Source organism: Bos indicus, chromosome 22 (genome assembly GCF_029378745.1).
Source record: "Bos indicus isolate NIAB-ARS_2022 breed Sahiwal x Tharparkar chromosome 22, NIAB-ARS_B.indTharparkar_mat_pri_1.0, whole genome shotgun sequence".
NCBI classification, from domain to species: Eukaryota; Metazoa; Chordata; class Mammalia; order Artiodactyla; family Bovidae; genus Bos; species Bos indicus.
The window spans coordinates 58,103,874-58,117,241 of NC_091781.1; the positions used below are offsets into that span (position 1 = coordinate 58,103,874).

Consider the following 13,368-nt stretch of genomic DNA (forward strand, 5'->3'; position numbering starts at 1 on the left):
CGGGCGCGAGCGAGGGTTCTCGGCTTAGCTCCGATTCCCCCCCAACCGGAGGGCTGTCCCTGCGCGTCCGTTCGCCCCGCAGTTGGCGAGTTGGAGCCGGAGTGGCGGCTCGTGAGGACTCCCATTGCCCCCCACCCGGCTGGGCGCCCCGGAGCCGAGAGGGGGCGCCGCGGGAGCGCGTGGGGCAAGCGCGAGCGCGCTCGGAGCAGGAGGCCCTGTCCCGCGGGCGCGGGGGCGCGGGGCGGGCGCTCCGGGGAGGCGGGCGGGGAGGGGGCGGGGGACGGTGGGAGGGGCGGGGGCGGGCGGCTGCAGCGCCCCCGCACGCCCCGCGCCTCGCACACTCGCCCCGGCCGCTTGCGCGCAGCCCGGCGTCGCCCCGCGCCGCGCTCGCTCCTCCCTCCTCCCCGGGGCTCGGTGGCTCCCGCGCTCCCGGCGAGGCTCAGGCGCCGAGCGCGCGGACGGGCGCACGACAGACGGCCTCGGGAAGCCTCGGCCCGCGCCTCCAGGGCGGGCTATGTGGATTGCCCCGCCAAGGCCGGCCCGCGGGATCAGCCCGGCCCGGCCCGCGGCCCCGGCGGCCAGCGGGGACTATGAACCGGAAAGCGCGGCGCTGCCTGGGCCACCTCTTTCTCAGCCTGGGCATGGTCTACCTCCGGATCGGGTAAGGGCCGCTCGCACCCCCTGCACGCGCGTCCCGGCAAAGTTGGCGTGTCTCGGGGAGGGGTTGAGCTGCCCGCGAGCCGCCGCCGGCCGCCAACTTCCTTGGCTCCGCAGATAGGCTGAGGGGGTGAGGTGCGGGAGCTGTGGGCGCACAGAGGGCCCCCGCAGGCGCGAGCCCTAGGGGCGCGCACAGCTCCAGAGACACGGCCGTCCTGGGAATGCCCGAGGGAGGAAGCCCCCCCCCACCCCAAGCTAAGGACAGCCCAGCTTGGACGCTCCAGTGCGGAGGACTCTGAAGAGGGTCCCCCGCTGCAAAGGGTCAGCGCCTCCCAGGGACACTCGGACCGGGGCATGGGACTACCAGCCAGGACCACAGCAGCTCCCAGGGAGCTCAGCCCCCCAGAGCCCGAGAGAAAGTGTCCACAGAGGGGCGGGCACAGCCGCTCCTAGAGCAGGGCAGTCCCCGGGTGGCAGGCGGGGCGGGTCTGAGAGCAGGGAACAGGTACCCGCAGGGAGGGACGTTCGCTGGGCCAAAGCACAGAAGCCTGGGCACCACGCGTTTCTAGGGACCCTCAGACCCCCGGGCCGAGGGGACAGCGCCAGCCACCCGAGCAGACGCACACAAGGGTAGAGCTGGAGATGGCCCGAGACACCCAGGGACGCAAGCTCGCGAGCCAGCGCTGGCGAGAGGCGGGGCAGCCCGCCCCCTAAAGCTGGGCACCCGAGGCGGCCGGCGCGTCCGCCGAGCGGCCCTCCCCACCTCACCCTGGCGTTTCTAGTAGGTGGGCCGGGGGGGTGGGGGGGCCGCTCGGGCTGGAAGGTGGGAGGGGGCGGCCCGGGACGCGTCTTGGAGCTGCGTTTGCAGGGCCAGTCACCCTTTGTACTTCGGAGATAGTGCGCGTGAAGCGTGGGGGCAGGGGCTCCAGGGATGGATGGGGGGTTCCGACGCGCCGGGGCCACCTTGGCAGGTTTCACACGAGCGGCGCCCCCAGCTCCGCTTGGGGAGGGAGCGGACTGCAGGGTCTGCGGCGAGGTGTGTATGTGTGTGTGTGTGTGATGGACCCTTTGTGTTTTGTCACTCGCTTCCCCCGCCTCCCCGCCCCGCGGCTCCGGCGATCTCGCAAGTTGACCGGCCGCGGCGGCCAGCAGGTGCGCACGAAGCGGACCAGGCGGCTGCCAGCCGTGACCGCGGGCCGGGAGGCGGCTGCGGGGCTCGCGCGCTGCCTGCCTGCGGCTGTTTTAAGTGTTATTGATTCGCCCGCGTCTGGGTGGCTTTGCTTTTTTTTCTCCCCCCTGCTTTAATCTTCATCTTGGCCCGCGCCCCACCGCCCCGCGCGCATCCAGGAAGCCGGTGGGGCTGATTGGCGCTGGCCGCGTGCGGCTTTATCTCCTTTTTAATTAGAAACGGGGCGGAGGGACCCGGGAGCCGAGAGAGAGAGGGAAAACAACAGAAAATAACCTCCCCTGGCCGCCCCACCCGCCCGACCTCCCGCCGCCGGCGCCGAGACCTCACGGTCCCCGCAGGGATCCAGCCGCCCAGAGGGACGGAGGGAGGGAGCACTGGAGCGCCCGCCTTCCGTCCTGCGGCCGCCCTTTGGGGTGGGGAGAGAGGGCCAGGTCAGGCGGGGAGTGGCAGGGTGGTTTGCGGCCAGGCCCTGCTGCTCTCTGCACCTCGGCTTATCCATCTGTAAAATGGGCATGAAGGGTGAAGTTTCACAGCTCTCTCCCAAGAGGCCTTCTGGTTCCGATGGATGGCAAGGCACCTGTGTATTCTTATCTGGATAGTTCCGGTGACTCAGGCACCAGCCTTTTGGAACAATCAGACCCAATAACAGTAACTACTATAGCAGCTCATTTATTGAGTGCTCCCTGTGTGCCTGACACCTTGGGAGCACTTCCCACGTTTAATTTTTCAGCCGCCCTTTGAGAGGAGGCCTAGTTAATACCCTCATTTTAGCAATGGGGAGACCTAAGCGCAGAGAGGAGATGTAACTTGCCCAAGGTCACACAGCTTCTAGGTGAAGGAAGCTTTGGTGGCACCCTAGGCCTGAGCGCTTAGCTTTGAGACTATTTGTGCCTCTGAATTTTATTTTTCCCCCAAATGTATAATTTCACTCTCTGCTGGTGGAGGGGGTTTCCTGGTGGTCAGCTAGGTGTTCAGAGGCATCTCCCGTCTTGTGGCCAGAGCATCTCTGCTTGACTTATTCTTCTTATGCTGTCTCTTCCTCAAATAGTGCACACCCTTCTAGCTCCATGTTTTAGAGGCTGAGACGAATGACCGAGAGCACTTGTCAGTCTCCAGGTCTCACCCTCTGTGAGCCTCGGCTTTCAGCTGTGCAGAGGGGACACGTGAAATGGACGTGACGGTCCCTGCCCAGGAGGGCTGTTCAGAGAGGCCTCGTGGTCCAGTGTGTGTGGCGGCACAGCCATGCTGCCTGTGCGTATAGTAGGCACCCTGCAAAGCTCACGGATGCGTCCGAGTTGGGGGTGCCTCTGTGTGGCAGGCACGCAGCCTGAGTGACGTTTCTGAGGCTCGTGATTGGGATGGAAAGTTAGGAGGGATGGAGTGGGAAGACAGGTTCCCTTAGGCGGGATGGTCAGGGAGGGGACCCTCGAGGTCACATGGCTGATGGCAAGAGGCCAAGCACGTGAAGCTCGGGGGGCGAGAGCTTCCCGGGAGAGGGACCGGCGAGGATCAAGGACCCGAGGCAGGAGGAGGAGGGCTGGTGTGTGGCAGGTGTGGTGGGAAAGAGGGCAAGGGTGGTCTGTTACACACTTAGAGAGCAGCAGGGGCCCCTCCCCTTGGTGAATCCCAATCCCAGATCGACTTCCCACAGCCCAGGATGGGCAGGAAGGATGAGGCACTTGGTCGGTGGGGCCACTGACCTTGGCCGTGTCAACAGGAGCTCATTACTACAACCCGACTGAGGTCTTCTCGTTCAGAGGATGCTCGATGACTTTTCAAGGATTACACACAACGGGAGCTCCAGACACGTGGGCCATCTTTGTGTAAGGAGAGGGCTGGCTCCATGGTCAGCGCTGGCATCAGAGCCTCTCTGGGGTTACCTTGATGCTAGGAAGTGGCCCCACACTCAAGCCAGACACCTGCAACTCACACGGTCGCCTCTCTTTTCCTGTGTCCTTGCCCGAGCCCTCCACAACGCTGGGTCACTTCATCTGCAGCCACCCCGCACCACTTCCACCAAGGCCAAGCCATGGCCACCTCTGGCCTGCCCACGCTCCCTGCCTCGTCCTGTCCCGCAGTGCTCTCCCGCCCGGGGCTGGAGGTGGGGGGACCCTGCCAGTGACCGGCTTCCAGCCCTCCCGTGCCTCGGCACACATGGAGAAAATTCCTGCCGCCAGCCATCACCTCTCTCTGGGCTCTGCCCTTCCCTGAGCCCTGGTTCTCAGCTGGCTTTTGTAGCTTCTTTCTGTTCCTTGGCGATCCCAAGCTTGTCCCCCTCCCAGGACTTTGCATCTTCTGTTCCCGCCACACCCCCTCCCCCGCCCCCCTGGAATACTCTACCTCAGTCCTTCCCACGGCTGGTTCCCAACCCTTCAAGGCTCCACCGCACTGTCACCTCCTCCGGGAGGCCCTCCTTGACCACTCCAGCTGAAGCGGCCCCTCCCCTCCCCTCCCCTCCCCTCCCCTCCCCTCCCCTCCCCTCCCCTCCCCTCCCCTCCCCTCCCCTCTCCTCCCCTCTCCTCCCCTCCCCTCCCAAGCCCACCCCTACTTGCTATCACAGCATCTTCATTATTTTCTCAGTAGTGGGCATCGCTGAATGGCCTGTTGTGTTTATCTGGTGCATGCATTGTGGCCTTTGGTGACCCCTCGAGGGCAGGGCCTCGCCTGTCTGAGCCTGGTGCCCTGACAGGTGTCTGGTATGGACCCGTGCAGCGAGTGAGTGAGCAAGACAGGAACCTCACTGCCAAGGTCGTGAGCGTGCTCTAGGCCACTCATGTTTGGAGTGGGATCCACATACTCCATGCACCTGCAGGAAGGAAAGACTGCAACTTTTATTCACAATTGCTTTTTAATTTTGCTTTATTTTTTCTATTTTTTCACATTAAAAATTTTTTTCTGTTTTTTTCTTGTTTATTTTTCTGTCTTTTTTGTTTTCTCTTTAGAGTTGCTTTTTAAAGATGTGTTTATAATGAAATGCGTACATCCGTGATACATCTATAACACGTCTAAGTGTTTTTTCTTTAATATCTGTGCACCTGCTGCCCTATTAGAGGCAACTGCTTCGTGAAACTGAGGGGTTACCTTTGCAGTTTCATCCAAGATGAAACAGAGATGATCCCTAAACAGTTATCAGTTCCATTTCGCATGATTCTAAACTTCGTCTCAATTGAATCCTCCCAAAGATGCAAAGGCAGCTGGCTGAGTTCGTGTGGCAGTATGTTTGTTGCCGGCGTCATCTTTCTTTGTGTCTAAAAAGGGAATTACGCCTAATATTGAATATACACAAGTGCTGGGAATGACAAACGTGTGAACGTGGGCTGGGCGTGCAGTGTCAGAAGCTGAGAGGCCTGTGATGGGAGCGGTCGGGGGAGGCAGAGCTGGACACCCAGGCAGGGTCTGCAGGCTGTGCCCCGCCCGTCCACCTTGCTGGCCTAATGCTCCGTCTCTCTGTGTCCCCTGCTCCAGTGGCTTCTCCTCGGTGGTAGCTCTGGGCGCAAGCATCATCTGTAACAAGATCCCAGGCCTGGCTCCCAGACAGCGGGCGATCTGCCAGAGCCGGCCCGACGCCATCATCGTCATAGGAGAAGGCTCGCAAATGGGCCTGGACGAGTGTCAGTTTCAATTCCGCAACGGCCGCTGGAACTGCTCGGCACTGGGGGAGCGCACTGTCTTCGGCAAGGAGCTCAAAGTGGGTATGTGCTACCTGGGCGCCCCGAGTGGGGTCTGACAGGCCATGGGGAGACCAGGAGGCCTCGGGACTGCTCCAGGATCTCCTTCCCCTGCCCCAGGGTGGAACACCCCAGCTGTGGGATCCCGCAGGTGCAGAATTCAGGTCCGGTGAGGGGGTCAGCTCTCTGGTTTGCATCCACGCCACCATCTGTTCACGGCGGAGCTGCAGACCAGGGGCCCAGAGGCCAACTGGCTGATACAGCACTGGTGCTAGTCTGCAAGCTGATGCTCAAATTTTCAAGTTATCCGTTTCACCAAAAACATGAACTTCCGGCTGCTTTTGCAAAACTCGGAAGAGCTACTGATAGCTTATACCTGTGTCCGCTGAGCTAATGATGGGCTGCAGCTGAGAACACCGCACCCTGTCAATGGAGCCTGGGCAGCCCAGTCACGCCACAGGGCCCGCCCCTACATGTCCACCCGCTGCCCTGATACGGGCCACCTGGCCTCTGTGGGCATTCGGGTCTCCAGCCCCTGTCTTACGGGAATGGTGCCTTGTGCGGTAAAACACGCACAGCCACACACACGGTGCCAGGCCGCGCATCCGGTCTCCAAGGCGATCATGAGGGAAGCCTGGTGGAAAGGGCATCGGAGGGGTGTTGGTGGCCGGGAGGCCCGCGCTGGGTGGGGAAGGCCGCGTTGTGTGTTTTCTCGCTTGTGTGCATCTGGACCTGGTGGGGCCGGGAACCCTGCAAGCCCACTGCTGAGCTGAGAAGTGGGGCGCTTCTTTGGAAGTGAGGTCAGCTTGGGGTCCCTGAGCCGCTGTGGTTCACCCCAGCCCTCTTGACTGCTCCAGGGGCATCCCTGGGTTCTCCATCTCCCGCGGCCCTGACAGCAGCAAATTGAGTTCGTGTCGGAAAGATCCAACTGGATCTGCCCACTGCCCCGTGTCCTCACCCCAGCCTTCGGGAGCACCTCGGGGCTCCCCGGGCACCCCAAGCCCCCTACCTGTCCCTGGCCGCCCTGAAGACCTCATGTCCCTTGTAAATGGAAACTGGAATCTGTCGTCTCCCGATTAGCCTCCTTGGGAGGCTCTCCCAGCCTTGGGATGAAATCCCACCTGCTTATCCATCTACCGCACCCCCGGTCCTCATCTGTTCTCACCTTCTCATCCTCCCGCCCACCCAGCCTCACCTTGTTCCCCGAGCACACGACACCGAGGTACCGTGCATCCCTTGCACCTCGTCTCCTCTCCCGCCGTCTTCTGAGCCCTCGCTCGTGGTCCCTCGTGCTTTTCTCACCTTTTCCTGCCCACGCCCCTACCCCCTGTTTCTGGGACCCACGCCCGGGCTCTGGCATTTTAGCTGGATCTTTGTTAACAAGTGAGGTGTTACGTATGGGGAAACTGAAGCTCAGGGGGACTTGCCCAAGGTCCGCAACAGCGAGTGGCACGGCCTCCTGGGGCTGGGCTGACCCCAGTCTCACTGGCAGTCTTGGAATAGCTGCCTGTTGGTGGCGTGGTGATAGTGCCAGGCATGGTGGCATCCATGTAATAGTGGGCCTCCAGCATAGGGAGTCCCGGGATGAAGCTCCTCAGCTGCCCAGAGCTGCAAAATTGAGGGGTCTGCTGCAGGCTGAGGCGGGGGGCGGGGCGGATACCACCAGTCTGCACTTCTCATTTATACTACCAGTATATTCCCAGCAGGAGCAGAGGCCTGGGGCAAGGAGCATTCTTGCAGAGGAGGCTCCAGTAGGAGAGGTGGCCTCGGGGGTTTTAAGCAAACAGAGGCTCCAGGAATACCCCTGGGATTGCAGTTTTAGAGTGACAGGCCTGCGAGGGACCTGGGACTCAATCTGATCGAATCTGGGGCCTGACTCGGGAGCGTCCATCCATCCCAAACCATCACAGGGACCGTGGACAACAGGGCTGATGTTGTACGGGCCTGGGAGCCGCACTCCGACCATTTTCCCGGGAGGGGGGCAGCTCGGGCGGCCATACAAGCCAAGGGCCGCAGGCTGGGCAGCTCCCACGCACAGTCCTGGGGATGGGGTCTGTGATCAGGGCCCAGGCAGGGTCAGCTTCTTCTGAGGCCCGCCCCGTGCTTGGTGTGTAGATGGTCTCCATCTTCCTGTGTGCTCACTTGGTCTGCAGGTGCCCTGATGTCTCTGCCCTAATCTCCTCTTCTAAGGACACCAGTCAGGTTGGAAGATGGCTTAGCCTAGTGGCCTCATTGTAACTTAACCCCCTCTTTACAGGCTGTGCCTCCAAATACAGACACGTTCTGAGGCCCTGGGGGTTAGGGCTGAATGTATGAAGTTTGAGGGACACAGCTGAGCCCTTAACAAGCAACCAGACAGCAGGATGGTCTGCACTTTAGGGAAAAGCATATGAGGAGAGCTGGGTGCTCAGAGGTGAGACGCCCAGGTGGAAAGAGCAGACTGGACAGTGGAGATGGCTTTGCTGGGTCCTGAAGGGTGGGAGGAATTTCACTGGCCAGTGAATGGGATCCCAGGTGGAGGGAACCGCAGGGAAAAGACATGGGCGTGTGATTGCTAAGGGGAAGGGCAGCGGGGGTCTGTGGCCTCAGGGATCAGGAGCCTCAGGTGAGACCATAGGCCAGCTATCAAGGGCCTTACACACCAGGCATTCTGTGACCCCTCATCAGGCTTATCAACAGTGTGGCCCCGGGGGACCCAGGAAAGCATTCAGCCCCCACTCCAGGCTTTTCCTCTGCTGAAATAGAACGATGAACTCCCCCTAGAATCCACCAAGATGACAAGAACCCTTGTGAGCATTTCTCAGGCAACTTCTGTCTCCGCCTCCCAAGCCACACTTTGTCTCTCCTGAATCTTGATGTCTGATTTATCCTACTGATAGATCCCCCTGAAGCACATTGTTTTGAGTTGTGTTTAATTTTACAGAGGAAAGGCATCACGTAACATGCGGTCTTTTGGAATTTACTTTTTTTCCCATCGCCGCTAACAGAGCTGGTATGTGTCGTTTCTTGTAGCTCTTTTTTTAAAAACATATTTTTTATTTGGCTGTGTCGGGTCTCAGGTGCAGCATCGGGACCTTTCGTTGCCATACGTGACCTTCTACTTGTGGTGCTCGGGCTGCAGAGTGCTAGGGCTCAGTAGCTGTGGTGCGCAGGCTTAGCTGCTCCGTGGCATGTGGGATCTTAGTTCCCGCCACCAGGGTTCGAACCTGAGTCCCCTGCATTGCAAGGCGGATTCTTAACTGCTGGGCCACCGGGGAAGTCCCCCTTGTGGCCGTGGTTGAATCATATCAGCCATGGTGAGTAGATCCCATCTGTGTGCCCACACACTGGCTGAGGGCCATCTGGGTTGTTACTAACAGGGCCCCTGCAGGCCTCCCTGTGCGCATGTCCCTGGGCCCCCGTCTGTGTCTCTGGCGTCTGTAGTGAGCCTCAGAATTGCTGGTGGCGGCGGGTGAGGACAGAGCTGCTTGCCCCAGTGACTGCACACTTTCCGCTGCCCCAGCCCGCATTGCTGACCTGCACCCGCTCCAGCACTAGGGATCGCCCAGAGGTCTTCCTCGCTGCCTGCGGGGCAATGTGAAATGCTTTCTCACCCTGATTTGCATGTCCTTGAAGTCAAGGGGTTGCAATCTCTTCCCGAATTTGCTGGCCGAGCAGGTTTAGTCTTGGGTGAGTTGCCCATTCATTCTTGTTGCCCATTTTCCATCAGGTTGTACGCGGTCGCGTCGTGCCATGGGTAGAGGGTGAGAGCTGCATCCCAGTCCCTGGGCAGGGCCCCAAGGAGGGTGGGTCACATGGGGCTTCACCCCATCTTTCATCTTCTTATTGAGCCTTGATTGGGGGTGGGGGGCCCTTCCTCACCCATCACCGCGTTGGTCTCTCGCACCTGCATCTCAGCTCAGCACCAGGTGGAGGCTGACCATGTCACATGGAGGTTTTGTGTTGAGATTGAGATGGGTGCCGAGTTTCCTGTGGCTGCAGAAGTTCTTGTTCGTGTGGTCCTAACAGACATACGACTCCCGAGGCCGCCATGTATCCAACAGGCTGGTGGTAGCAGTGGGCCGTGGGCCATCCAAGTGAGCGCCCGTGTCCACCTCCCGCGGCCCACCTTGCCAGGAGGCGGGCAGCAGCACCCCCAGGACGTAAGGCCCTGGCACCCAGACGATGTGGGCCATCGGGGGCATCCCTTCACCCTTCCAGGAGGCCCCCGTGCCTCTCTGCTATGAAGACAAACTCAAGGAACTGGAGGTGCTCTGGACTTTATTCCTGGTTTTTCCAGGACAAGTAGAAGTGGAATAGAAAGGGGAGAGGCTGTCGTTCCCGTTTCTAACCTGAGCTCCTCATTTTGATTCTACGAAGCACATCGCCCAGTCTGTCCACTTCTCCCCAGCTCCATCATCACCTCCTGGTTGGAATCTCCATCTTCAGAGAGCTGTCGCCCAACTCCATCAGTCCCTAATACACTGCCCCCCAACCCCGCCAACCACACGGCCCCCAGCAAAGCCTGTCCTCTTGGTTGCTTGGACCATGGCGTTTCCCTTTGTAAAACCCTCCCTGTTGCTCTGAGAACAAGATGCTAACCGTCCCCCGGTCCTTTGCTGACCTCCGTAACCTGCATCCCGACCCCATCTCCCCCCCCACCCTCACGCGTGACAAGTCCTTCCCACCTCGGAGCCTTTGCCCCGAGGCGGGTCCCCAACCTGGATGCCCTCTGCTTCTTCCACCCTCGGCTCACGTGCCCGCCGCTCACCAGGGCCTGCGCAGCGTAGACTGCCCGTCCCTCGTTGCCCCTCCCCTTCCGTGGTTTTCTTCACGTCACTTGCTGCTCCAGGGCACGTTCTCTATTTGCTTGCTCGTGCAGCCCTGAGGGACGGTGCAGACCCCCCCACCCCAGTTCCTTCTGGAACAGGGGTCAGAGCAGAAGGGCCACAGGGCCAAGCTGCTGAGCGATGGTGGGGACCTTGCATAGCCCAGCGTCGTGCAGACCTCCCCCTGGATGCCACCTCCTCCAGGAGGCCTTCTTTGACCACCTGGCCGTGACAGCCGCCCCACAGGTCACTCTGTCCTGTTGTCTTTACAGCACTTACCGCTTTCAGAAGTGACTGCGTGCTTTGGGAAGGCTGTGTGTGTCTGACATCAGTCCGCGGCCGTGGGGAAGTCCATGGAGCATGGGCCTGTCAACCGTCTTCTCTGTGTGACCCCAGGGCCCGGCGCACAGTAGGTGCTCAGGAAACACATGGAGACAAGCTTGCTTCCCGGGCAGGCCCGCCCCACTCTGCCCTCCGCGCCCAGCCGCTCTGAACCCTCCAGGGTCTTGGTCGTCTTCCGGCCCAGGTCTGGGCGCACTGCACACGGGGGACGTGCTCCGTCCTCTTTGAGCGAATGCTTTCTGTTTCTGACCCGAAATGCAACCCTGATGGTTCAGTCCTGCCTGCGGTCATTCTGACCTGTCTTAGCCCAGCTTTCTGTTAGCTCTCTTCCCACGTTTGCGTTGCTTCAGGTAGAATGAGTGTTGTCTAGGTCACTGCCTCGGGGAAACCGCTCCCCCACCAAGGCGCGACTCAAGAGGACCTGTTACTCTGTCTGTTCTGGGGAACACAGGTCTCTAGCCCTCCCCACCCCCACCTGCCGCTCTGGGGTGAAAAGGAGGGCTCCCCGGATGATCAGTTTGGGACCTCAGCATGCTGTACTCCCTGCATTAGAGGCTCTGAGAAGTCCTGCAGACAAGAGAGCACCTTGAATAGGCTTCCCTGGGGGTCCCGTCTCCCCAGACCTCGGGCTCATTGCCAGTCTGCTGGAACTGCTCTTCCAAGGCACCCACCCCAGGAAACGGTGCTCTGGGGACCCTCACAGATGGGCCATGCCCGTCCCACGGCTTTCGGACTACCCATGGGGACCCTCGTAGATGGGCCATGCCCGTCCCACGGCTTTCGGACTACCCATGGGGACCCTCACAGATGGGCCATGCCCGTCCCACGGCTTTCGGACTACCCATGGGGACCCTCGTAGATGGGCCATGCCCGTCCCACGGCTTTCGGACTGCCCAGGAATCCACTGAAAGTGTGTCACCGCCCCCAAGTCTAGCGTCCTTCCCCGAGGGCACAGCAGGGCCACGTCCCAGTATCTGATGTGGATGTGGACTGTGAGGTCCAGCCAGCGTCACTCTCCAAAGCCTTAAATCAGCCACAACATTCGGAATCCCTGCTTCTCTATACACGTACAGGAAACCATTCCTGTGTGCCTGTAACATACGTACAGCAGATAGAGTGAAGATGCGCTGTGTGCAAAGGATTCACGCGGTATTTTTTTCATATTTTTTTAAGATTCCACATAAAGTGAGATCATATAGTATTTGTCTTTCTCACAGTCCATCCAGAATGTTGCAGATGGCAGGAGTTCTTTCTTTTTTTTTTTGTGAGTAATATTCTGTTGTATGTATACACGTGTGTGTGTGTGTGTGTGTATTTATATATGTATATATATGGGCTTCCCTGGTGGCTCAGATAGTAAAGAATCTGCCTGCAGTGCAGGAGACTCGGGTTTGATCCCTGGGTTTGAAGATCCCATAGAGAAGAGAATGGCAACCCACTCCAGTATTCTTTCCTGAATTCCATGGACAGAGGAGCCTGGTGGGCTAGGTCCATAGGGTCGCAAAAGAGTCGGACACGACTAAGTGACAAACACCTTCACTTCTTTTCGTGTACACGCACATGCCTCTATGTACGTATGTATCACTTCCCTATCCATTCGTCTGTCAGTAGATCCTCAGGATACTTGCGTGTCTTGGCTAGTGTAAATAATGCTGTGATGAGCTTGAGGGTGCAAATATTTTTGAGTTACCACTTTCATTTTCTTTGGCTGCATAACCAGAAGTAGAATTGCTATATGCTAGTCCTATTTTTAATCTTTTAAAAACACGTTCGTCTGTGTATCTGGCTGTGCCGGGCCTCACTTGCGGCACGATGCAGGGTCTCTAGCTGTGGCGTGTGAACACTTGGTTGCACCCCTTGGATCTGGTTCCCCGACCAGGGATGGAACCCAGGCCCTCTGTCTTGGGAGCACTGGGTCTTAGCTGCTGGACCACCAGGAAGTCCCTGTTTTTAGTTTCCCAAGGACTCTCCACACTCTTACACCAGGTTACAGCCCCATCCGTGCAGTATGTAACCTTTACTTCTGCTTTAGGTGCCTTTGGTTGAATTCATGGGACTTAAGTGCCCGTGGGACTCCCCCGCCCCATGTGTCCACCCCTCATTCATTCATTGGCCCCACAGATATTTACTGGAGTCTTCCGTGTGATAAGCAGCTGATGAATCAGCCACCGGGCCTGCCCTTGGGGTGCCCACCATCTGCTGGGGACAGACAGCGAAGTCGGGGCTGAAATGTGCCCTGGGAGTCTGCTAGAAGAGGGCTGGGCGCCAGGCGGATGGCACCCGGCTGGAGCATGGAAGGCTGCCCGCAGGGTCACCTAGAGTGGGCCGCCGCCACCCAGGAGAGGAAGGGCGTGGTAGGGAGGGGCAGTCACAGGCGGCCTGCAGGTGTGGCCCCAGCAGAGTGACCTGGGCACTGGCGGGATGCTGGGGGCCGGTGGGGGCAGAAAGGGGCTGGAGACAGGGGTGGGGAGGGATCCTTCCCACAGGGTCTGCCAGGGGACGGGAGTGGGGAGAGCTCTCTGAAGACCCTCTCTCCCTTGTGTCTGGGGAAGAGGCAGGATATGGGAACGATCAGATTCTTAGCACATATAGAAATCTGCTAGGAGTCCAGCATTATCGTCAACAGAGAAACGGTGATTTCCTGACATGCGCTCCTGGGGACGGCTGCATTCTTTTTCAAATACTCACGACCTCCTGTTTGGTA

At 59.6% G+C, this 13,368-nt stretch overlaps 1 protein-coding gene across 1 annotated transcript in view; it reads left to right on the top strand.

Annotated features, from left to right (window-relative positions):
• Window positions 1–341: 341 nt before the first annotated feature.
• Window positions 342–13,368, top strand: part of WNT7A (Wnt family member 7A) — a 65,884-nt gene continuing 52,857 nt past the window's right edge. Inside the window, exons 1-2 of the mRNA XM_019985155.2 lie at window positions 342–661; window positions 5,312–5,538. Of these exons, the coding sequence (XP_019840714.1) occupies window positions 591–661; window positions 5,312–5,538 (298 nt within the window). The 5' untranslated portion in view covers window positions 342–590. The remainder of the gene's footprint in view (window positions 662–5,311; window positions 5,539–13,368) is intronic.